The sequence below is a fragment of the Natator depressus genome, chromosome 1 (assembly GCF_965152275.1).
Source record: "Natator depressus isolate rNatDep1 chromosome 1, rNatDep2.hap1, whole genome shotgun sequence".
Lineage (NCBI taxonomy): Eukaryota > Metazoa > Chordata > Testudines > Cheloniidae > Natator > Natator depressus.
In genome coordinates this window covers 110,636,572-110,660,735 of record NC_134234.1, presented here as the reverse complement: position 1 = coordinate 110,660,735, position 24,164 = coordinate 110,636,572, and the positions used below count along the sequence as shown (strand labels likewise).

The following is a 24,164-nucleotide window of genomic DNA, read 5'->3' as shown; positions in this document are numbered from 1 at the left end:
TCCACAACCAGGAAAGCACTGAACAGAGTTTTCTAAAATATAAAATAAGAGCCCTATTCTGCAAACACTAATGAGAATAATGCTTACCGTGACGCACACGAATGAGTTCAATGGGACTACTCCTGCAAATAAGTCTCGTGTCCAGTAGTGGATACAGGATTCAGTTATAATATAGCTAACTGCATTTCCTTCACATTTCTCCCTTTCATTATGCTCTTTTCCAACATCATGTATTGTAAACAGGTTTTTAAAGACTTTTTTCTCAAGGCTACTCTCCAGAAATGTTCAGTGCACATCCATATGTTGTTTCCTCTGTTGTCTTTTCTATTCTTGACTGCTTCAAATGATGGTGGTTTGGCTGGTCCAATTGGAGGTCTGTTTGTTGGGGGGGGGGCGGCTAATTACTGTCCCTGAATACATTTTTATAAGTATCAAATGCTAATCTGAGTTTAAGGACTGTGCAATAAATATGGGAAAATACATATTTGTACCTTTCAGGCTTTCAGGTGGCACAGTAATCTAGGAATTATAATTGCGAAATGGATATATAATCAACAGGTTAATAAGCATCATCTCTTCAGTGTCTTTTTTCTTTTTTTGTGGCGCAGCCCATTATGTGTATCAGTATTTTATGGGAAGGAAAGGACAGACTTTATGGATAGATTCACTAGCACATCTAGAAAAAGCAAGCAGAATTTCTACAGAGAAACTTAGATACTTTAATGCTTAGGCATTGAACTCTGTCATACATACTTAACTTTGTGCACATGAGTAGTCCTGCTGAAGTCAACTGCATAAGTGTTTACAGGTATAGGGCCTTATGGTCCCCCTTAGGAACCACTCTGCTAGGAGAGCTGTTCATAATGCTCAGTTTGGTAGAAAAGTTTGTGCTAGTGCAAAATTTCAAGCTTTGTATCTGTAAAAACAATATCACGCTCCTGAAGATCAAATAAGGTTTCTTCATAGAGGGAAAACAGGCAAAAGTGACGAGGCATGCTGTCATAGTTAACACGGAAAAGTGCCAATGCAGCAAGTACATGTTGTAAACTTTGTTGGAAGGTACCAGATCTGTGAGTAAAGTAAATATATAACATCTATAAAGTTGCTTAAACTAAGGCATTACCAAGTAAATATTGTCCAACTCAAGAGCAGAGCCACCAAGAATTGTGTGCAACACCTTTTGCACACAAAAGCTGTGTATGCAAGTACAATTCTTAAATACTCAGGGGCTGAGACACAATAAATGGGAGCAGATGCTGACGTCCAGAGGAGACTGGACAGGAGAGGGACCAAATGATGTACTGTAATTTTTTGTTTTCTGAAATCTGCCTTTGGGATCCATGTTTAACAATAGTAGTGCTCTACGAGTCTGTACTATGGGCTTCATTCGTTAATCTTGGACATATTTCTCAACATTGTAGCATGTATTATTATAAATTTTTAACAATTGTTTTTTCTGAAGAATAATGCATAACTTTAACAATTAATACATTGTGTCATGTTCTCACTAAAAATGACATTTAGTACCATGTTTTGCTATATAATGAATGAGGCTTGCTGGCTAGCTCCAAAAGTCTATTAAGAGAGTATAGAAATCCATTAAAAATTTATTTCATTCTAGGCAGCAGTGAACAAAAGAGGTGTGCAGTGACCTAAAATGCTTTTGCCGTGTATAATAGGAGCAATGTATGTGTGTCCTGACAAAGCCAAGGGAATGACATATGCTGATAAAATGCAAGAAAAATGGAAAGTTAATGTAAGGAACTATTAATAACTCAGATGAGTATTAAATCTTTTAACAGAATACCGTTGAAGGGTTTTTTTTATATTGTAGCTTTAATGAATCCGTCTCCCAGTCTTGTGCCCAGCCAGGACAAAAGGGAGGTCTGTTTAAACAGAAAAACTACTGGCTTTCAGCCTATTAATTAGAATTAGTGATTTATTTTTAAGTCTACATCTGCAGTGCTTGCTGCATCTGTCAGTATGACTCATGCTTCGATAGATTTGAATGGGCGGATGGAGTTTAAGTGACTCGGAGTGAAAAATCTGTGTTAGTACGATAGACCTGTCACGGCACAAATAATGTTGATAGATGCTTGTAGTTCTTATACACAATTCCTTAACCATATAATTGGATAGAAAAAAACCGAAAGGTTTGCTATTAAGTCTGAGGTGTTTCTCTGTTTAAACTAGTAGGATTCCAGGGAAGCTATTTACGTCCCTAAACAGATTTGTATGTTAAAAATGATATTTTTATCCATTGTTGAATTTGACCTAACTGTAGGAAAGGTCATTTGTTTTTCTGTTGATCTAGCTAGTTCATTCTTCTGTATATCATCATCAGGTGGAAATGGATATTCAGTATTAACAGATAATAAACATCACAAATCCACCTCAAAGGCATAGTTACTACCAATTGTCTTAATCAGTTTTGGATTTGAGATTTTTGTTTGGAGAAAATGGAGAAGTTGGATGTGAGGTTTTCATTTTAAATTAATTAATTAGTTCAAAGAGTTGATTTAATGTGCATTGGAGAATACATAGTCTAACTTCCTCACAGTTACTTTTGCTCACTTTTCTGTCTGCCTCTTGTTTTATACAGTAAAAGCTGTTTTATCTGGCACTTCACCAACCAGAAAGCTCTATAAACCAGCATTTCTGATCTTCATTGAAAGTCCGGTTTATAGTCTGTTTGGTGTGGGGCTGGCAGGGGGTTGGGGCGTGGGAGGGGGTGTGGAGTGCTGGCTTAGGGAGGGAGTTTGGGTGCAGGAGGGGGCTTAGGGCACAGGAAAGGGTGCGGGGTGCTGGATCCGGGGGCTGCTCATCTCTGGCGGCTCCCCACAAGCGGCAACCTGTCCTGGCCACTTCTAGGCCGAAGCATGGCAGGCGGCTCTACGCACTGCCTCTGCCCACAGGTGCCGCCCCTGCAGCTCCCATTGGCTATTTTTCCTGGCCAATGGAATTTGTGGAGGCAGCGTGCAGAGCCACCTGCCACGCCTTCGCCTAGGAGCAGCTGGGACAGGTCACGGCTTGCGGGGCGCCGCCCAAGGTGAGCACCCCCCGGAACCTGCACCCCCTCCTGCACCCCAAGCCCCCTCCCACACCCAAACTCTCTCCCACTTAGTTAACTGGCATTTTTCAATTATCGGCACCCCCCATTCCTCCAACATGCCAGATAAAACAGCTTTTACTGTACTTAGATTGCAAACTCTTTGTGGCAGGGACCATCTTGTCATTGTGTACCTAGTGCAATGGGGCACTGGTCCTTGATTATAGCCATTAGGTGCTATTGCAGTACAAATAATAAATATCTGTTCCTTGTCATGCACTGGAAAATTTTGTTTCATGGGCATTTAATATATAATGGAATAAATCAAAGTGATATAGTGCCTGGAGATGTAGCTTAGTGCGTACACACAGTTGCAGCCTAACAAAGGCAAGTGTAGTCAACATTCAGGGTATGAAGTAAAAACAAACTTGCTACTTTGAGATACCAATACTAACTCTTCTTATTTCCCCAGCCCCTTCTATGGAGAAGACTTTTACTGTGAAATTCCTCGGAGTTTTCGTCACCTGTCATTTTACATTTTTGATAGAGATGTTTTCCGAAGGGATTCCATCATAGGTATGTGTTTATAAAATGCCTATTTTCATTGTAGTTGTAATCTTTCAGGATTTTCCATGTTCATCAAACTATAAGCAGCTATATGAATTCAGGTCTTAGAATGGGCATTAATGATAGTGATTGTGATTTAAAAAAAACACACCACAAAAGAAAAAAGTTGTCTCCTATATATTATATGCTAGGAAATACAAATAAGTTGATGGGGAATGCAGATTATTAGTTTAATCAAAATATACAGTAAGTATTACAGCATTATATTAATGTTAGCAACATAATTTATAATCACTTGATTTTATGTAGGACTTTGTGATGGGATGTACGTGGCCTTTTGTGGATTCCTGCTGGAGGGGCTGGGTTCTTGCTACACCCCACCACAGGAAGGAGCAGCAGAGATGGGTCCTCCCAGCCTGCCTAGAGAGGCCTTGTAGAAGCAGCCAATCAGAGCCCAGCAGGCTCAGATAAAAGCAGCTGCAGGGCTTTAGCTGGTCAGTTCCTGGCTGGGACCAGAGGGTCAAGAAAGGGTGCTCTTCTCTGGCCAAAGGAGCTCAACTGGCTGCATTTACTAGACCTGGGAGTGAGAGGACATGACAAGTTTAACCCTAAGGTAACAGGTGAAGGTAAAGGGAGCAGGAGGGAAGAGGCCCAGGGAATGCAGCAGTAACTAATTAAAGGAAGCAGTACATGGCTGCTGTATGCAAGGAAGTTGGAACGGGTGACTTTGGGTTCCCCCACTGGCCACTAGCAGAGTGGTCTAAATTCCAAGAAGGGGACAAGATTCTTTGGAAGCCAGAATGAAGGGTGGGATTTAAAGGGCTAGCGATGGGGCTGAAGACCCTGGTGAAGGCGGACAGTTTGTTTGACTTTCCCTGCCCTGGAAGGGGTTCATCCATTTTGACTGTGCCTCTTGGCCAGAGGACTGAGCCACTGAAGACCCACCTAGTGAGGTCAAGTTTCAGAGTAGCAGCCGTGTTAGTCTGTATTCACGAAAAGAAAAGGAGTACTTGTGACACCTTAGAGACTAACAAATTTATTTGAGCATAAGCTTTCGTGAGCTACAGCTCACTTCATCGGATGCATTATGCGGGGGGGCAGGAGGAGGGAAAAGATTACAGTACCACACCCAGCCTCAAGGAGGCACTCAAGGTGAGTGCTGCCATCACAGGCCTGTAATCTCAAAAAGATCCCCAAATACTTTAAAAACTATCTGCATGTAGCATCACTAAAATACTATCACCTTTGGAGTAGGGGGCAATAGCTAATGGGTCATCTAGTATAAGAGTGGTAGGGGAAGGAGAAACTTCACCCAGAATATCAAGGCAAACCCTTACTTGTGCAAAGTCCCATGAGATTTTTCAATGTCCATGCAAAATAGACAAGACCTCTGCTTGTAGGATCCTGTTTGAAAGCCCGACATGCAGTAAACTCAGTAGCACTTAATTTATCTGCTTCAGGGCTTGTCTATATGGTCACTTAGTGCAAAGCAAACTGGGGCGTTCTGCACCTGATTTAGTCTGCCATGCACTAAGTGGCTGCATGGACCCTGCTGCCATTCACTAACAGTTCCATAGAGTTCTTTGATTTTCTCCTGTTTCAAACAAGTATAGGTCAAAGTGCACTGTGTTACTGTGTGGCAGCAGGATCCACGTGACAAGTGAGTGCTTCGGAGGTTAGTAGGGTTCCGGAGTCTCCTGGAATCGGGCTCTATTTCACGGAGGCTACTGAAGCCAAACTGGGAGATTTTAGGCGGCTAAAAGTCTGGCAGTGCAGTGGGGCTAAGGCAGGCTCCCTACCTGCCCTGGCTCTGTGCTGCTCCCAGAAGTGGCTGGCACCTCTGCACTCTGCCAACACTCCAAACACTGACTCCACAGCTCCTATTGGCCGGGAACTGCAGCCAATGGGAGCTGCGGGACCGGTGCCTGCAGACAGGGGCTGTACACGGAGCTCCACCACCACTGGCCCGCAGGGACATGCCGGCCACTTCTGGGAGTGGAGTGGGGCCAGGGCAGGCAGGGAGCTGCACCGACCGGGAGCTGCCTGAGGTAAACACTGCCCAGCTGGAGCCCATACCCCTTACCCCCTCCCTTGCCCCAACCCCCTGCCCCAGCCCTGAGCCCCTTTCTGCACTCAAACTCCTTCCCAGAGCCTGCGCCCCCTCCAGCACCCCAACCTCTACCCCAGCCCAGAGCCCGCTCCTGCACCCAAACCCCCCTGCAACACAACCACCTGCCCCAGCCCAGTGAAAGTGAGAGAGGGTGGGGGAGAGTGAGTGATGGAGGGAGGGGGGAATGGAGTGAGCGGGGCTGGGCCTCAGGGAAGGGGCGGGGCAGCAAGTTTGGGTTTGTGTGATTAGACAGTTGGCAACCCTGGAGGTTAGTGTGCTGTAGGTTTACAGCCTGGCTGGCTGAGTGCTAACTGACCATCTAGACAATCAGTTAGAAGGATAAGGAGCTTCCTCAAGCCTTCATGATGATGTTGAGGAGCGGGGAGGAGATTTAAAACCCTTTTAATCAGTCATATAAATGTCAAAATGTATTTGTTTTAGGACAGGGGTTTTTTTCAAACTTTTTTATTTGTGGATGCCTAAAAGTTTCAAATGGAAGTGCGGACCCCTTTGGAAATCTTAGACATAGTCTTTGGACTCCCAGGCGTCTGCAGACCACAGGCTGAAAACCACTGTAACGACAACCTTTCACAGATCCCTTCGACAGTCTGTGGGCCTCTGGTTGAAAACCACTCTTTTAGGAGCACAGACATTTTTCATTATCCTTGCAATGTTATTTTTTATTTTAAAGTTTTAGATGGATTCTTTTTTCAACAGTTTGACAAAATCATACATTATCTTTATTGTAAACAACAATGTTCCAGCTTAGTAAATCTGTAGTTCACAATGAGGAATACGTGCTTTGATAAGTTTGTGGGGGCTGGAGGGGAGTGTGGAGAAATAGTTACAAAAAAAAGTGAATATATGCTGTACAAATGCAGTATGCAGTCATGCTTAGTGCATATAGAGTGAATCTATCTAGCGATCAACACACTTCTTCTCAGTATAGTTATTTCAGCATACAGTCACTGAATTCTTATATTAAAAAAAAAAAGGGAAAAAGACCTCAAAACTATGCAGTTTTTATTTGATATTTTACACAAGGTGCATTGATTTTTAAATCAAAGCAAATTAAATCACTGCGTTTAATCATGATTTAAATCAGCAAGCAGGAAACATGGATTTAAATAATTGATTTGAACCTTGTTTTGCAGTTATACTTTCATAAAGAAAAGGTTGATTCTCATTGATTAGTAACTATTAAAATATGACAGGTTTCAGAGTAACAGCCGTGTTAGTCTGTATTCGTAAAAAGAAAAAAGAAAAGGAGTACTTGTGGCACCTTAGAGACTAACCAGTTTATTTGAGCATGAGCTTTCGTGAGCTACAGCTCACTTCATCGGATGCATAGATATGCTATGCATCCGATGAAGTGAGCTGTAGCTCACGAAAGCTCATGCTCAAATAAACTGGTTAGTCTCTAAGGTGCCACAAGTACTCCTTTTCTTTTTTATTAAAATATGTTGACTTGTAACTAAATATAGCCTTTACACTAAATTTGGTATTTTTTGCTAATAGGACACACTATATATGTATTTATTTAAGTGCTTATATAGCTTAACATACATTTATTCAGATTCTTAATCTTTACATTTTTTATTATGTTAATAAATGGTAAATGATGCATTTCTTATTTACTCATGACTTGGTGTCAAGCTCTGTTTGGATGGAAATGCAATAAAAATACACAACAGATTTTTTTATTAATTACATAAAACTAGCTAAAATAGGCTGGCTACTTAAGAGAAATAGTTTTAAATGAAAAACGTATTTTCATAAGCTAACTGAAGTTTTTTAGATAGTTGAATTAATATGAACCGAACTGATTGTTTCTGGTCACCATGTCCCTCAAGATTTTAGAGCTGTAGGGATTATCTTTCACAGCTAGTTTATATTCAAGCTTCCCTGCTTTTTCAACTGCCAATCAGTTTCTTAACTTTGAATGAATTAGTCATTGAACAGAATTAGTTGAGTAAACTGAAATGAAGAAAATGTTGTCACTACACCTGCAGAAGAGGCTACTGATGTCAAAAGCTGGTTTAGCACTTCAACAAACTCTGGTCTAGGTGCTTAGTTAGTGACGTCCACCATTCAGTGGTTTGACTTCTTTGAAAACTTTAGCAGAAAACGTGTACCACTTAAATTGTTGAAATTAAACTTAATATAATCTATGAAATATTTATTTATGCCTTAACACAGTTATAATTTAAATTAAATTTTAAATAGGTTTATTTTTAAAATTTTGAAAAAATCACTTTTATCCACTGATTTTTACATACAAACAAGCCAGGGATCTGAGTTATGGTTCCCTTTATAGCTCAAAGCTGTATTGTAGGTGCAGCATGCAGCTTTTTTTTTTTTTAAACCACATATTAATAGAAAGTACTAACTATGAAAGAACATACTTGGGTGAAGGATGTGGGAACCATAACTTCGAAGTCTGTTCTGTGGGTGTGAAATTTTGACTAAACCTGTATTTAGTTTCCTCTTGGGTACTTCTTCTAGGGCCTGATCCAGAGTCTGCTGAAACCAGGTGAAGTCTTTAAATCAGAGGTGGGCAACTCTGGCCCGCGGGCCACATCCGGCCTGTCAGCTGATTTAATCTGGCCCTCGAGCTCCCTCTGGGGAGCGGGGTCTGGGGCTTGCCCTGCTCCCATGCTCCTGGCAGGGAGCGGGGTTGGGTCCGCTGTGCTCACGCGTGCCACAGCTCCCAGAAGCAGCGGCATGTCCCACCTCCAACTCCTATGTTTAGGGGCAGCCACGGGGCTCCACGCACTTCCCCGTCCACAGGCACTGTCCCCGCAGCTCCCATTGGCAGGGAACTGCGACACCTGTGGACAAGGCAGCGTGCGGAGCCACCTGGCCACACTGCCATGTAGGAGCCGGAGGGGGGCTGCTTCCGGGAGCTGCTTAAGGTAAGCACCACCCAGAGACTGTGCCCTGATCCCCCTCCCACCCTCCGAACACCTCAGTCCCAGCCCGGAGCACCCACCTGCACTCCCATCCGAAGCCCTCACCCGTCCTGCCCCAGTCCAGAGCCCCCACCTGCACCCTGAACTCCTCATTTCTGGCTCCCCCACAGAGCCCGCAGCCCCCAACCCTGATCCCCCTCCTGCCCTCCGAACCCCTCAGTCCCAGCCTGGAGCACCCTCCTACACCCCAAATCCCACATCCCCATCCCCTGCCCCACCCCAGAGCCCACACCTCCAGCCAGAGCCCTCACCCCCTCCTGTACCCCAACCCCAATTCCGTGAGCATTCATGGCCTGCCATACAATTTCCATACCAGATGTGGCCCTCGGGCCAAAAAGTTTGCCCACCCCTTCCTTAAATTGACTTCAATAGACTTTGGATCAAGCCCATAAAGTAATAGCTGCATTTCTATGAACAAATCCTATTCCCAAGAAAATTACTGCCTGTTTATTTAGTGACTCCACTGCATTGAGATACAAAGGCAGGTTTACTTAAAATAGGGATTTTTTTATCTGGTAATGGTAAATCTTTGTACATATACTACAGTCTAAAACAGAGGGGCATATGTTCCCCTGAGCCACTGATTGTTGGCATTAGAAGTCAAACCATTTGAAGGATTGTTTGGAGTCTTCTGTCCTTCCTTGAACTTCTGTCAGATTTCCAAAGCTTTACTGTGCTACTTGTTCTGATATACTTTTTAAAACTTTTAATATATGTTCAGAGTTAAGAAACTTTTCAGTTAGTAAACTGAACTCTAACATTTAGCTAGTAAAGATTAGAGAGCTTTCCTCTCTAGACCAGTGGTCCCACAGGCTGCTTGTGGCCCAGTCAGCACACAGCTGCGGCCCATGTGACATCCTTAGGGCCATACAGGTAGCATATATATTGTGTGAATGGGTCCACATAACACAGAGAGCTGCATATGTGGCCCACAATGGTAAATAGGTTGAGAGCTGTAGACAAATCAGGATGCCTACTATTCTTCACTTTAGGGTTTCTCCTGCTTTTTTTAAGGCCAATCTCTTTTTTTAAGGCCAAGGGCAGCATTATCTTTGTGTGTTTCATTCCAAACTGGAGTGAAAGCGTGCAGACATCCAATCAGGTAAAGTTCATGTTTCTGCACCCTTGTACTCCTGCTCAAAATGGATAAAATCTGAACAGCAGTCACAGAAGGTTAGATAAATAACATATCGAATGGATGGGAGACACAATGAACTGTATGACTGAAACTGCTACAATTGCCTCAGCACTCTGATACCTAAAGCAACATGAGTAGAACAAAGAATCAATCTACAATGCTTCATAAAAGAGTGTAAGGAAGACCACGCTACTGTCCTGCAGAGCTCTCTGGTGGCAACTTCAGCTTTCTCTTCCGGCGAGATGGCTGTTTCTCAAGAGGAGTACATATTTGCACTGGAATATTGGAAATCTTGTAAAGGAGGAAGGATAAATTTGTTGGTTAAGGCACTAGAACTCAGGAGATCTGGTTTCAGTACCCAACTCTGACAGATTTGTGTGACCTTGGGCAAGTCATTCAATCTCTCTCTACCTCAGTTTCCAATCTATAAAATGGGGATAATACATCATTTCTCCAACTCTTTTTCTCATCATCTCAGATTTTAAGCTCTTTGGAGCAAGAACTAGCTCTTCCTATTTTTGTGTACAGCACCTACCACAGTGGGACCATGGTGTTGGCTGGAGTCTCCAGGCACTTACTGCAATACAAATAATATTCTCAAAGCTCCCTGAACTAATTTTTTAATCCATTTGGACATATACAACTCCATTTATGGAACCTCTAATAGAAGGCATTTCAACTTAAAAGACTCATTAGTGTAAAATCTTAATTACTGTACACTCTGCCACTTCTCAAATGTCAGGATTTAGGGCAGAAAGTAGGGAAATCTCTTGATTTGAATAAAAAAGAAGAAATTATGAAACTGAAATTTAAACTTTTTGAAACTTCTTTAAGCTTTGGAGCCTTCTTTTAGAAATTGGAGGAAAACCCATGCTCCTCTGATGGAGAGACTCTCTTGTGTGGTAGTAAGGAGGTGCTCCTTCCCTTTCTAATCTGATCTTGCTGATTCTTCATCTGAAGAAAGGAATTCTTCCTAATAAGGACTACAATCTTGAAGGTCCTGGAAAGGAGAGTTATCCTGGTCAGACTAACTCTGGCAAAGCTATGACAAGGGCTGGAAAGTAGAAGAGGGAGGAGCTGGAGTCACTAAATAAATAGGCAGTAATTTTCTTGGGAATAGGATTTGTTCATAGAAATGCAGCTGTTACTTTATGGGCTTGATCCAAAATCTATTGAAGTCAATTTAAAGCAGGGGTGGGCAAACTTTTTGGCCCGAGGGCCACATCTGGGTATGGAAATTGTATGGCGGGCCATGAATGCTCACGAAATTGGGGTTGGGGTGCAGGAGGGGGTGACCCTTTCATCTGCCAGTGCCAAAAATGTACTGCATTGTTGCTCTAAAATTTATCTACTGCATAAGTATTTATCCTTCTGGGTTTGTTTTTGTTCACAGACGTCTTATAAATAGGAAGAAAATATCTGACTTGTTTTGTTTTTGCTGGCTCAAGACTTCATCTCTGCTACACAATGTGTAAGTTACACTTCTACCTTTGATGCCGGAGAATTCACTGTCACAACAGGCCAAGGTAGAAATATAAATATTTCAAATTTGAATTAAAAAAAAAAAAAGACACCTAGTCAAAGCTCTAGAACCTTGACAATTAATATTACAATAAATAAAAGCCCCATCAAATATTAATTATTCACAAGAAACTCTGACAGCATACTACCTAAAAACCCCTACCCTCTCAGCATTCTGGGATGCACGCACTTAGCCCTCTCCAAAACCCCAAATCAAAAAGATGTCAAATCTATCCTATCAGACAGGAAACAGACAGTCAAGTTCACAACCTCTGTAAGCAATATTTGAACTATATTTTAGTGTCCAAAGTTTCCTAACAAAAATGTGATTTTCATTGTTGGCCTGAAATATACCCATCGGTTTCACTGGATGGAAGAGGACACCCCTTATTTCTTTCTCAATAAGTGAATGGGGCAGTAGGGACTAAGAGTCCAGATGAAGTGAGACCTGCACATATGGAGACCCCTGACATGGGAAGGACAGAGGATTGAGTGTCATTGGTGGCATAAGCAAAGGCCTGGAAGAAGTTGGGACCAGATACTGAGCAAAGGGGAGCTTGTGGAGCCAGATGAGCTGGAGTGGTAACACTGAGGCATGAGAAAGCACGGACTAAAAGGAGAGGTAAAGGCTGGAATAGTGGTGGGAGTGTGTGTGCACTGACAGCAGTGAGAAGAAGCTGAGGCTTTCGAGCCATGAGCAAGAGAAGGGAGACCAAAAGGCTGTATTTAGGACCTAGGCGTGGTCCAGAGAGAAGTCTCTATGTAGAACAACCCTGCCCAGGAGGCACTTAATCCCACAGGTTATAAATGCCTAGGTTGTCAAGGTTCTAGAGCTTTGACTAGGGGTGTGTGTGTGTGTGTGTGTGTGTGTGTTTGTTTGTTTTTTTAAATTCAAATTTGAAATATTTATATTTCTACCTTGGCCTGTTGTGACAGTGAATTCTCCGGCATCAAAGGTAGAAGTGTAACTTACACATTGTGTAGCAGAGATGAAGTCTTGAGCTGGCAAAAACAAAACAAGTCAGATGTTTTCTTCCTATTTATAAGACATCTGTGAACAAAAACAAACCCAGAAGATAAACACTTATGCAGTAGATAAATTTTAGAGCAACAATGCAGTACATTTTTGGCACTGGCGGATGAAAGGGTCATAATGATAAACACATTTGTGGGTTTTCATGTTTCATTATTACGTCTGCATTTTCCTGACGCTAACTTGCTAAGTCATTCAGGATCTTCTTAGCTAAATTGATGATAAAGCTGTGAACAGCTGTGCCTTGGATGTATCTTGGATGCCAGGTGGAATGCAACATGTAATAAAGACAGAAATGCAAGGCTTGATTGGTCTGAAACATGAAATGTTTCTATTTTTACATATATGTAATGTGTGTGTAAATGCAAACAGTTTACTATGAAAATAAGCTGGTTATGTCAAACTGTCCTTGGACATTGTGTATCCCTGCTTTGGCTTGAGGGATGTTACCCTGGTATAACCTATTGTTTTTAAAGCATGTTGAGATACTTTGAGTAGGAAAGATACTACTGCAAATGAAACTGATTCTGTTCTCATTAGGGTTTATTTTTTGTGTAAGAGAAACCAGAATAGCTTTTCTTCCCTTTAAAATAAAATAAAATAAGCTTTTTTCTCTCCTACTTCAATCACACACTCCTCAAGGAATTTGGGTGAGAGTAGTAAAGCAAAGACGACAAATCAGGATGTATGTAATATATGAAACAATTGTCATCCAACTCTTCAAATAGGAAAAGGATTTGGGGGGTTACACTTGGAAAAACCATTGAGACCAGTGCATCTCAGCAGTAATAAGCAAACCAGATATGTCTGGGCACAGTGGCAGAAAGAGAGCAGTATCACTGTCTTAATACCGGCGTAAGGAAATTGTAAATACCCATTCTCCTTTGAGTGTCCTCTGCATATTCCCACTCATGGGATGCTCCAACTGGTGCAGCCTGAAAGGTAGAATTCTAGCTAGCAGTAGCTGTTGGAGCACTCATGCTCCTCCCTCACCCCTCCCTGCAATGAAAGTGAAGAGTTCCAAGGTGAGGATATAAAAGGGGCATGGTGCTCCAGCTGCCTCAGTTCCTTCTAACTGGAACCAGGTGAACAGTTTGTGTGGAGCTTCTGGGTACGTGATTAGATTTAGATCTTAGTTGGTAAGTATTTAAATGTTGTTAGTTAATATTTTAGTGATTGGTAATATAGTTAGTTACTTGGATGGAACTAAAGAAGAAACCCTTTTCTAAAAGACGTTTCTTGTCCAGTGCATTCCCTGCGTTGGATATGCATGCTAGATGCCTGGCACGTTTAGGGGAAGGACCCTTGCCCTCCAAGTGTTCAATAAGCTCTACTTTTACAACAAGAGCAAAGACGGACAGAATAGGCTTCAAGCAATTCTGTTACAAGGACCACTGTCGTCAAAACCATCTGGAACCAGAAAAGGATATGGTTCCAGAAGAGCCCACAGATCTGCACCGGCACTGGCTGAGTCTGCCACTCAACCACTAATGCTGAAAAACCCAGAGTTAAAGATCAGAAAAAGAAACCCTTTGAAGGTGTCAGCCTTCTATGTTTAGCGCCAGTCCTTTTAATAAAGACTTGACTGGCAAGACATGTATGAGTTTTCAGTCCTCAGTGGTGTTCGCCTCTTTTAGAAGAGCCAATCTGCAGGAGAAAGCCCTTCTAAACAATATATGTTTAAGGAGCTGAGAAGTGATATCTACCTTCATGGAAAGGTGAGGAGACATTCTTTCTTAGACATGACACACTCAGATCCAGATGAGCCGATTCCAAAATTTAGGCTTGAGAAACTGGTGAAATGAGGGAGTACTGAGGCACCAGAGGCTGGTAATAGTGTGGCACCACAGCAGATAGTTGCACAGGTACACAGATTGGCTCCATCCTCTGTTCGGGCAGAGATCAAGTCAGCTATATTGATGGAACAAGAGGAGCTTGTATGACAGCAGACTCAGATATGTTTTTCTCCAGCAAGGAAAGAGCATGTAGAGGAATTCAGAATTTCTCCTCTCCTGCCACCACGTAAAATGTCTTTGAATTCTCCTGGGGAGGAATTTTTCTCCAATTTCCTTTGTTCAGCAAAGGGTATTACTGTCTCCAGTGCTGTCTGAACCAAGAATTACCTTTTGCAGAACCGTTTTGCGATCCATATTCTTCCTCTGATTAGAGGTATTATGAACAAAGATACCCTTATACCTCAGATCTGTTTGGGAAAAGATTTGTGTGTGTGTGTATATATATATATGTGTGTGTGTGTGTGTGTGTATATATATATATATAATATAAAAGATTTATATATAGATTTTTATATATATATATAAAAATCGGATACAAATATGGGTTTCTGGCCTGACTGGCAAATAACACCTTGGGTTTGATGGCTACACTGTTTTTTTTCCCGGCACCTTACCACCTTATTTCCTATGTATGGGAATAGGTTTTCTCTGATTCAGTTCAGACAGGATGTACAATTACTGGATACAAAAGAACCTAGAAGTCCTGCTAAATCTTCTACAGCAGGGTGGGAATTTTTATCAGAAGAGGAAGAATTAATGGAGTTCAGGGAGTCAGATCCAGACTCTGGAGGAATGACATCCCCAGAATGTAGGGGACAAGTTAGCCTTGTCATCTTGAGAAGATGTGATGCCATTCCATGAGTTAGTGGAGTCTATGGCGAACACATTGGATATTCCCTAATTTTCAATTGAGGAATCACGCCATCCCATTTTTGATATACTGGGAGCAGCTACTAGACCAGTGGTCCCCAAAATTTTCAGGGTCACACATCCCCTTACCTCTGTCTGCTCCCATGCCCACCCCCACGCCCCTGGAACTGGAGCTGCGGCTGCTGGGGCGTTGGGGGATGCAGACTGGGTAAGGGGGCCAAGGCTGGGGCTGGAAACCAGAGCCACATCCAGGAGCTGAGGCCAGGTATGGGGCCAGGCCTGGGTTTGGAGCCATAGCCAGGCCATGGTGAGGGAGCAGAGGCTGGGGATTGGGCTGGGCACAGTGCCACGGTCAGGGGCTGAGGCTGGGGGCAGGGCCAGAGCAGAGTTGGGTGTGGAGTGGGGCTGGCCGGTGCTCCCTCTCCGCCCCCTGTCGGGGCTGGCCTAGGCCCCGCCAGGCCCCCTTGAATGTTCCTCTGCACCTGTATAGGGGGGCTCACCCCAGTTAGGGGGCATCTGTACTAGACCAAAGTTACACTTTCCTTATTGGAAGGGCTGTGCCCACCAGCAAAGACAATCTGGAACAATCCTCCATCTTCCACCTTTATCAAAGAAGGCTGACAGGTTGTCCCAATTACCTTAGGACAGTTTGGCCATGTTCCACACTTACCTGACTCCCAATTCATTGGGTGTAGAAGTGGCTTTGCGGAGATCTAACAGTGCTCAACTACAATCCACTCCATCTGATGAAGGGAAAAGACTAGATGTCATTGGCAGGAAAAGTTCTTCTACCACTGTAGCCATGCATATTTCAAATTGAGTCTGTCATGGCAAGGTACCAGTACCCTCTGTGGGGGAAAATGTTGTTCATTATACTTTACATGAGGAGTTTAAGAAATTAGCAAATGCTCTACTCACGGAAGGCTAGAATGTTGCTAAATACAAATGGAGAGCAGTATTTGACTCTTCAGATGCTTTGACTAGAGCAGTAGCTTCAGCTATCATTTTAAGAAGGCATGCATGGGTCAAATCAGTAGGCCTGCCTCATGAGATGAAAATGAGGATTGAAGACCTTCCTTTTGAAAGGTCCTATTTAGTGTACAGATAGATGAAATGCTAGAAAAGATGAAAAATGTGATATCTACAACTAGATCTGTGGGCTTCTTTACAATGAATAAGAGATCATCTCTAGCTTCTAATTTTAGATATCAAAGACAATATATGTCTTCTTTGTTGATTCCTCACTGATAATGGAGGAGGAATTATTATCCTCAGCCTCAGTCTCATGCCTCTCAACATCAACAGCAGAGGAAGAAGTCTTGTAAGCCTCATAATAAGGGGAAGAATGCCACAGCTTCATCATCTGTGATTCCTACAAGGCCTCAGATGTAACATAAGGCTTTAGAGTTACAAACCAGCCCAGTTGGACATTGTTTACCCTCAGTTTGGGAATCACTTGTGCAAATTTTACCACAAATGGGAATTAATAACATCAGATAGGTGGATCCTGGAAGTTATTGCATGCAGGTATACTATTCAGTTCAAGATGTTCCTGTGACGGCATCCCTGGGGGTGCAGCCTGGGCCTGTGAGACCACTGTGCCCCCTTATATCTCCAGCCTAGGCTGTCTCTCACAATGCTCTGCTAGTGACAAGCAGCAAACCCCTCCAGGTGCTGTTATCACTTAGCACAACAGCATGTGGAGCCCCACACCCAGCTAGACTGCATGAATGCTCCCAGAGCCACTCATGAATCACACAGAGAAAGACACCAGCCGAATCCCCCCAGCTCACAGCACTGTACCTCAAGAATATACTGTCTTGCACTGCTCAAGACCTTTTTTGAGCAATGCAAGTTTATTAATTGGTTCACCACTTCATCAATGGAAAGTGGATCTACACAAGCCTTTGTAAACCTGAGCAGATTTGCCAAACAGTTCAGGAAAATTTACTGGTAAAGATAAACACTAAAGCAAGTTTATTGATTACAAAAGATAGTTTTTTAAGTGATTATAAGTGATAAGCAAAATGTCAGAGTGGTTACCAAAAGAAAAGAAAATATAAACACAGTCTAAACCTTAACCATTATCACACTGGACAGTATTTAGATCAAGCAATGTTTTCACCCCCACTGGATCTTACAGTCCTTAATATACAGGTTTGTCTCATAAACCTGGGCCAGTTTCCTCTGTTGGAGTCTTCAGTCTTCTGAGCATTCTTGTTGCTTGCAGTCTGGGTGGAGGTGGGAGGAAGGAGAAAAGGAAAAGCATGGGGCCACTCTGTTCTGTTTTATACTCTGAGGGCATGGCTACACTTGCAGATGTAGAGCGCTTGAGTTAAACCAGCCTTCGGAGAGCCCCATAGGGAACACGCTGCAGTCTGTCCACACTGACAGCTTCAAGCCCACTGGCGTGGCCACATTTGCGGCACCTGCAGTGGCATTGGGAGGGGTGCATTATGGGCAGCTATCCCAGCATGCAAGTGAGTGCAACGTGCTTTTCAAAGGGGGGTGGGGTGGGGTGGAGTGGAGTGACAGGGAGTGTGTTGTGTATGTGGGGGGAGAGTGGGTTTTTGGGGGCTGAGAGCATGTCTGCATGCTGTCTTGTAAATTCAGACAGCAGCAGACCCCCCCTCCCCCCGCCTCTCTCTTACACACACGCACGCACCCCCCCCCACCCCATTCCACAGTAATGGTTGCTTTGTCCCGGAGCAAATAAGCAGCCAGCTGTCAGAAACGGAGCTTTCAAAGGGCGTTTCCGCATTCCTGCAGCGAGTTCAGAACAATGAGAAGAGTGGCCGCTTGACTTAAGGGGATTATGGGATGTTTCTGGAGGCTGATCAGAGCGCAGTAATGCAACACCTTGTCACACTGACACCGAGGCGTTTCAGCCAAGGCGCAACAAGCGTTAATCTTCTCACCGAGGTGAACTACCAGGCGCTCTCTAGGCGTGGAGTCAGAGAGCTCTACGTGCCTTGCCAGTGTAGACGGGTAGTGAGCTAGGCCTCTAACTCGCAAGTGTAGCCAAACCCTTAGTTTATATGCTTGGAGAATACAAGTCCAAGCATGTCTGATGGGCCTTGCTGAGTCACCAGGGAAGGTTGAGCAATTCCTCTAGTGTGGCCTTGCACACGTGAGTCATTGAATTGTAATTCCTTTGCAGGACAGTGGCTATTGATGGTTGTTTGACACCCGCCCAGGCGTTGGTTATTTCCTTTGCCCTTGTCTCAGGGGATCGAATATCTGGGTGATTCCCCAACTCACAGCATATTTTAGTGACAACCATACAACACATTCTCATAACTTCATATGCATTAATGATATATATATTTAGATGGAACAGTGTGTTCCAACAGATCATAATCTTTCCCGTGATACCTCACATGGTATGCTTTATATGAAATATCACAGTTATATATAGATGAGGAATATAGGGGCTACAGGGCCCTCCTCCGAGGTATGGAGTGTGTCAGTTCTCTACCCCTCCAACAACTGACTTCTGTCATCCTTGATCAAGGATCATGCTCACCTTGATTTGGTAAGAGCAGAGGTCTAATCTCTAGTGGAGTTAGGTGCAGTAGAAGTGGTATTACCAGATCAGAGAGGAAGAGATTGTTTACTTGTGTTTTCCTAATTTCAAAAAAGGCGGGGGGCCTTTGCCCTATTTTGGATTTAAGAAAATTAAACACCTATATAAAGAAATTTTGTTTCAACATGTTATCTCTACCTTCTATAATCCTTTCTGTTTCCCTTCAGGATTGGTTTGCAGCTATGGATTTAAAAGACCTATATTTCCATACGACCGTAAGACCTTATAATCAGAAATACCTGTTTTTTTTTATAGTGGGAGAGGACCATTTTCAGAACAAGGTCCTCCTTTTTGGGTTGTCTACAGCACCCAGAGTATTTACAAAATGCCTATGTGTAGTAGAAGCGTTCCTAAGCAGGCGGGGGATGTTTGTGTATCTGTACCTGGACGATTGGTTAATAAAAGTGTCATCCAAGGAAGACACCCTACTGCATGTAAAACAAATGTTTTCCTCTTTGCCAGTCTGGGATTATAAATAAATTGGGAAAAATCCATTTTAATCCCATCCTGAAGGAAACTCTTTATGGGGGAATACTAGATTCAACTATGGCAAAAGCTTTCCTTCCAGAGGAGAAATTTATGAAAGTAAAAATGTCTATAAATCTCCTTTATCAATCCCCACAACAACCACTACCTTTTTTTCAGTGGTTGCTGGGTCTATTGGTGTCAACCGTGCCAATGATGCTATCTGTTCATCTTCAGATGAGGGAGCTTCAGAACTGATGACCAGTAAATTACAGACTAGGGACATGTAATGCAAACTAGTAACTCCACCCCAGCTTTTAGCACCACTAACATGGTTAGCAAATGTTCAGAGTGTAATGAAGATATGCCTTTCAGTTCCCGTCCTCCACTGGAAATACTTGTCTCTGATGCATCCACACTGGGCTGGGGAGCACATTTGAACAACAGGCTGTTAATCAGAGCCTCATTGGTCACCAAATGAAAAGTATCTTCACATCAGTGGGTTAGATCTGAGAGCAACAAGATTGATTTAAAGTCATTTCTACCTCAGGTCAAACACAAGGTAGTTCAGGTGGTAACGGACAATATGATGGCATTATATTATCTGAACAAGCAAGAAGGGGTGGGGAGACTTATTCCCTCCTGTTATGCATGGAGTCAAAGAAACTTTGGAACTGGTATATAGAGTATCATCATCCAATAGCAATCCATGAAGCAGGGAAGCAAAACACGCTCGCAGATTATCTAAGCAGGTCAACATGTCAGATGCACGAGTAGTCTTTGAAGGACTAAATAGTAAAACATCCTTTCAGTTTTGGGGGGGGATTCCCACAATAGACCTCTTTGCATCCAGCAGCAACAGGAAGTGTCAGAAATTTTGCTCAAGTGCAGGTGGAGACAGGGAATCAGTACTGGATGTCTTTCTAATACATTGGGGTCAGGGCTTAATGTATGCTTCCCCCTTATTTTCCCTCATGCAGAAAGTGATAAACAAGGTCAGATGGGCAAGGATAAGGTAATTTTAATAATGCTAGTGTGCCCCAGATGACAATGGTATCTAGACTTAATTCACTAGTCAGGAGGGCTAATGGAGCCTCTGGCACTGGAGTTGTCACAACAGAATGGTTTATCACCCTGATCTTCAGTCTCTTCCTCTTAAAGAGTAGGGAGTAGGACTCTGGGAATGTCAGAAAACAGTTGTTTATTACAAGTGCAAAATGTATTGTTGCATTCCAGGAAATAGCCCACACAGAAGTGTTATAGTTGTAGATTTTTATTATGGATTTCCATGTATGATATATATCCATATACAGCACCAGTAAGTTATGTTTTACAATATTTATTGTACCTTAAAAAAAGCAGGTCTTTCACTATCTTCAGTAAAGGTTAATCTCCCAGCCATATTAGCGTATCACGTACCTGTGGGGAGGAAACAAATTTTTACTAATGATGTAGTTAAAAGGTTCTTAAAGGGCCTAAATAATTTATACCCTCCAATAAGGCGCTCTATGCCATTTTGGGATTTAAACTTAGTGCTTTCACGTTTGATGAGACCTCTCTTTGAGCGTTTAGGAAGCTATAATTTATTTTATTTGTCTGTTAAGGCAGTGTTTTTAATACCCTTCACCTCTGCAATGCTTATCAGTGAACTACATGCAATATTCACTGATCTGCCCTTTATTGGTTTTCATACATGCCCAAAGTTTTTACCAAAAGTGGTGTCCGATTTTCATATAAAGCAGTTTATAATTTTACTGTTTTTCCTCCCAAACCATATACATATGATGGAGAGGCTATGTTACATACTCTAGATGATCTAGCCCTTTATTTAGATAGGACTAAACAATTTAGACAGCACCAAAATTTATTGCTTATGAAAGAGAGAATGAGGGAAAAGCTATTTCTGTATAAATGATTTCAAGATAGGTTAGATTATGTGTTAAAGTATCTTATGAATTGAAAGGGTTGTCCCTTCCTCAGGGAGTTAGAACACTTTCTACTAGATCGAAGGCAGCCTCTATGGCTTTTTCTAGACACTTTTCCTCTAATAAAAATATGTAGAGCTGTTCTGTTCACACTTCCACTAAATTCTACTGCTTAGAATCTAGCTCTGATGCAAGATTTGGCAAAGCAGTCCTGCAGTCTCTATTTAATTAGGACTTTGTGGTCCCACCATCCTGGGTCAGATACTGCTTTACTAATCTATCTCCTGAGTGGGAATATACAGAGGACACTTGAAAGAGAACGGAAGGTTACTTACCTGTAACTAGAAAAGGAGTGCTTGTGGCACCTTAGAGACTAACCAATTTATTTGAGCATAAGCTTTCGTGAGCTACAGCATCGGATGAAGTGAGCTGTAGCTCACGAAAGCTCATGCTCGAATAAATTGGTTAGTCTCTAAGGTGCCACAAGCACTCCTTTTCTTTTTGCGAATACAGACTAACACGGCTGCTACTCTGAAACCTGTCATTACCTGTAACTGAGGCTCTTAGAGACAGACTCCACAAATTCACACTTCACGCCTACCTCTCCCTGCTACTTCAGACTCCTACTTACTAAAAGGGCTTGGGGTTGTAGGGGAAGGAACTGAAAATCCTCGCTCTGGGACACTCAATGTTCACTGAAGGGACAGGCGAGTGAGGCGTGTGAGCACTCCAATGGCTAGAATTCTCCCATTTAGGCTGTACCAATCAGAACATCCCATGAGTGTGAATATGCAAAGTCCATCTCAAAGAATCTCAGTTACAGATAAGTAACCTTCATTTAATTCACAGTTAGTTTTGAGTATGTTGGGTATTCCCTTTCACTTTGGTGGAAATATTAAATGAGAGAAAATAACGAATGCAAAAAAGGCAGTTAATGGCAGTACATTGTAGCAGAAAGCTTCTTCCTTAACCTAGCCAAATCCTGAAAAGAATGACTGAAGAAAAACAGCTCCACTTTAAGCCCCCAGCTGGTATTCTCATGGGCGTGTAATGAGTAGCTCAGGATGCAGACCCGTGACCTTGAGTGTACAGATCAGTTAAAAACAGGAAACATGCCACCTCATCAGATCATTTAGCACAACACTAAGAGAATAGTTAATCCTGTATACCCTTCGTGTGACCGATACACAATTATTTATCCTCTGCTTCAATCAAAAGTGTAGGGAAAATGATGACAAGATTCTATTTATTCTGAAAACTTATACCCCTAACTCTAACGTGAGGACACTTATTTGAAGCAAGTTTTTTTTTTTTTGTTTTTGTTCTTTGCCAAGTGTTTGCACATATACATGCTGTAACCTAGAAATAATAAAATCTTGTGTGTAATGAAGTGCTTTTTGAGGTGGGGAGATGACTTCACTATGGGCCAAATCCTGGCCCTCTCCTACATGAGAAAGGAGCTCTTACTCCTAAATAGAACGTCTCTGTGCTATCTGATTGACCTGTGGGTTAGGCTGGTGTGGTAGGGGGCAAGGAGGTGGTGCTTAGATGTTGTGTTCAGGCCCACTAAGCTGTTACCTGGAGGGGCAAGGAACTCGTGCAGATAGACCTAACGTGGTTCTGTGAGGATCCTTCCTCTCTGCTGTGCAGCCCTGACATTGATTGCTGCTACTTTGGGCCTTTGTGGCCTCTGCAAAGCTGCCTTCGGTGGGTGTGAAACATACCATTTGTGACTCAGAGAATTCTGGCAGGTTGCATCCTTCCCTCCACCCCACTCCCCACTGCTTAGTCTGGTGGAGGAGCTGTGGCAAAGTGAAGCCAATTAAAGGCAAATTTGTTTTTTTAACTCTAATTTTGGTGTATCCTAATATGAATCCTCTGCTTTGGGCAGGCCCCATAACTCCTGAAGAGTTCTGTCCAATCCAGTGGAATGGAGGCGGAGTTTCTTTCTCCTTTATCTATGCTGACATGTTTACTGAACAGCTGTGCTTTTCTCAGATGAATACTTTCAAAGCTGAGGAGATGCAAATCTTTTGAATTGTTACAGTTTGGTACTGAGGAAACACACAAAGCCCTCCTTTCGAAGTCCTCATTGTGACGTTTGCTCTTGACTTGAAAGAAGACAAAAAAAGAATCCTATACTAAACCAAACATATTATTAGGTAAGCAGTGGGAAGTTTTATCTAGAGCAATAAATCCCTACTAGGAGAAATCAAGATTATAGGAGGAGAGAACTAATTCTGCCTTTTATCATGCGCTGGACAGAAGTAGCTTATGGGAAGTAGGAAGCTGTGACTGTCATCCACTAGACCCATAAGGGAGTAATAAAATAGTGAACAAATATAAATAAAAATAAAAACCATACAAATAAAGAAAATCAATAACTGAGTTACACAAAAACAGTCTTTAAGAAATCAGCTCACAAATTAGAATTAGCCTGAGATATAAATTGCTGTACAGTCTATTCAATTACATATACACTTAGAAATTTATACTTACGAGAAGGAAAACAGGTATAGTTTGAATTATATACAAAATATATTAATACACAAAAATTTTTGTGAAACAGAGTTTACATAACTGACACAACCACAAGAACAAGGAAATGAAAATTTATGCTACCTAACAATACCTACACTCTACTTCTCCACTCTCAGGCCCACAACTTACCCATTCCCACAGCCTTAACGCTGTCCCTTCAACTTCTCATATTTCGCATGCCTTTTTACCAAAGTACCCAACACTAATAGTTGTTCGTTTCTTGTATTTGGCAAAGGAAGTGCTGAAAGTCTGGAACCCCTAGTGAGGGAAAAGATAAGATTGTGGTGTGTGGTCTGAGGTGTGTTGTATTACTTTAAATGGAATAAATGGGCCCAAAGGAGTCAAAGATGTTAACATTAACAACCTTTCCTGTTTTAAACAAGGCACAGGGTTCCACGTACAGAGACCTCAGCTTGCTTAGGAGATGGCAAACACCATTACAAATCCTTTTAAGCTTTTATTAAAGATACAGAAAAAGAAAGGAAAACAATTAAAGCATTTGAACTGTAAAGTATGAAGTAAAACTTTCATGTTAACAATATCCCTTTAGCTGTAGAGAACGTTTAGAAGGAAAGAACCCTGCTTGACTGG

At 42.4% G+C, this 24,164-nt stretch overlaps 1 protein-coding gene across 2 annotated transcripts in view; it reads left to right on the top strand.

Annotated features, from left to right (window-relative positions):
• RASA3 (RAS p21 protein activator 3) overlaps window positions 1–24,164 on the top strand; it is a 255,686-nt gene that overhangs the window by 136,747 nt on the left and 94,775 nt on the right. For both annotated transcript variants that reach the window (XM_074964223.1, XM_074964213.1), the window contains exon 3: window positions 3,522–3,625. In XM_074964223.1, coding sequence (XP_074820324.1) covers window positions 3,522–3,625 — 104 coding nt within the window. The remainder of the gene's footprint in view (window positions 1–3,521; window positions 3,626–24,164) is intronic.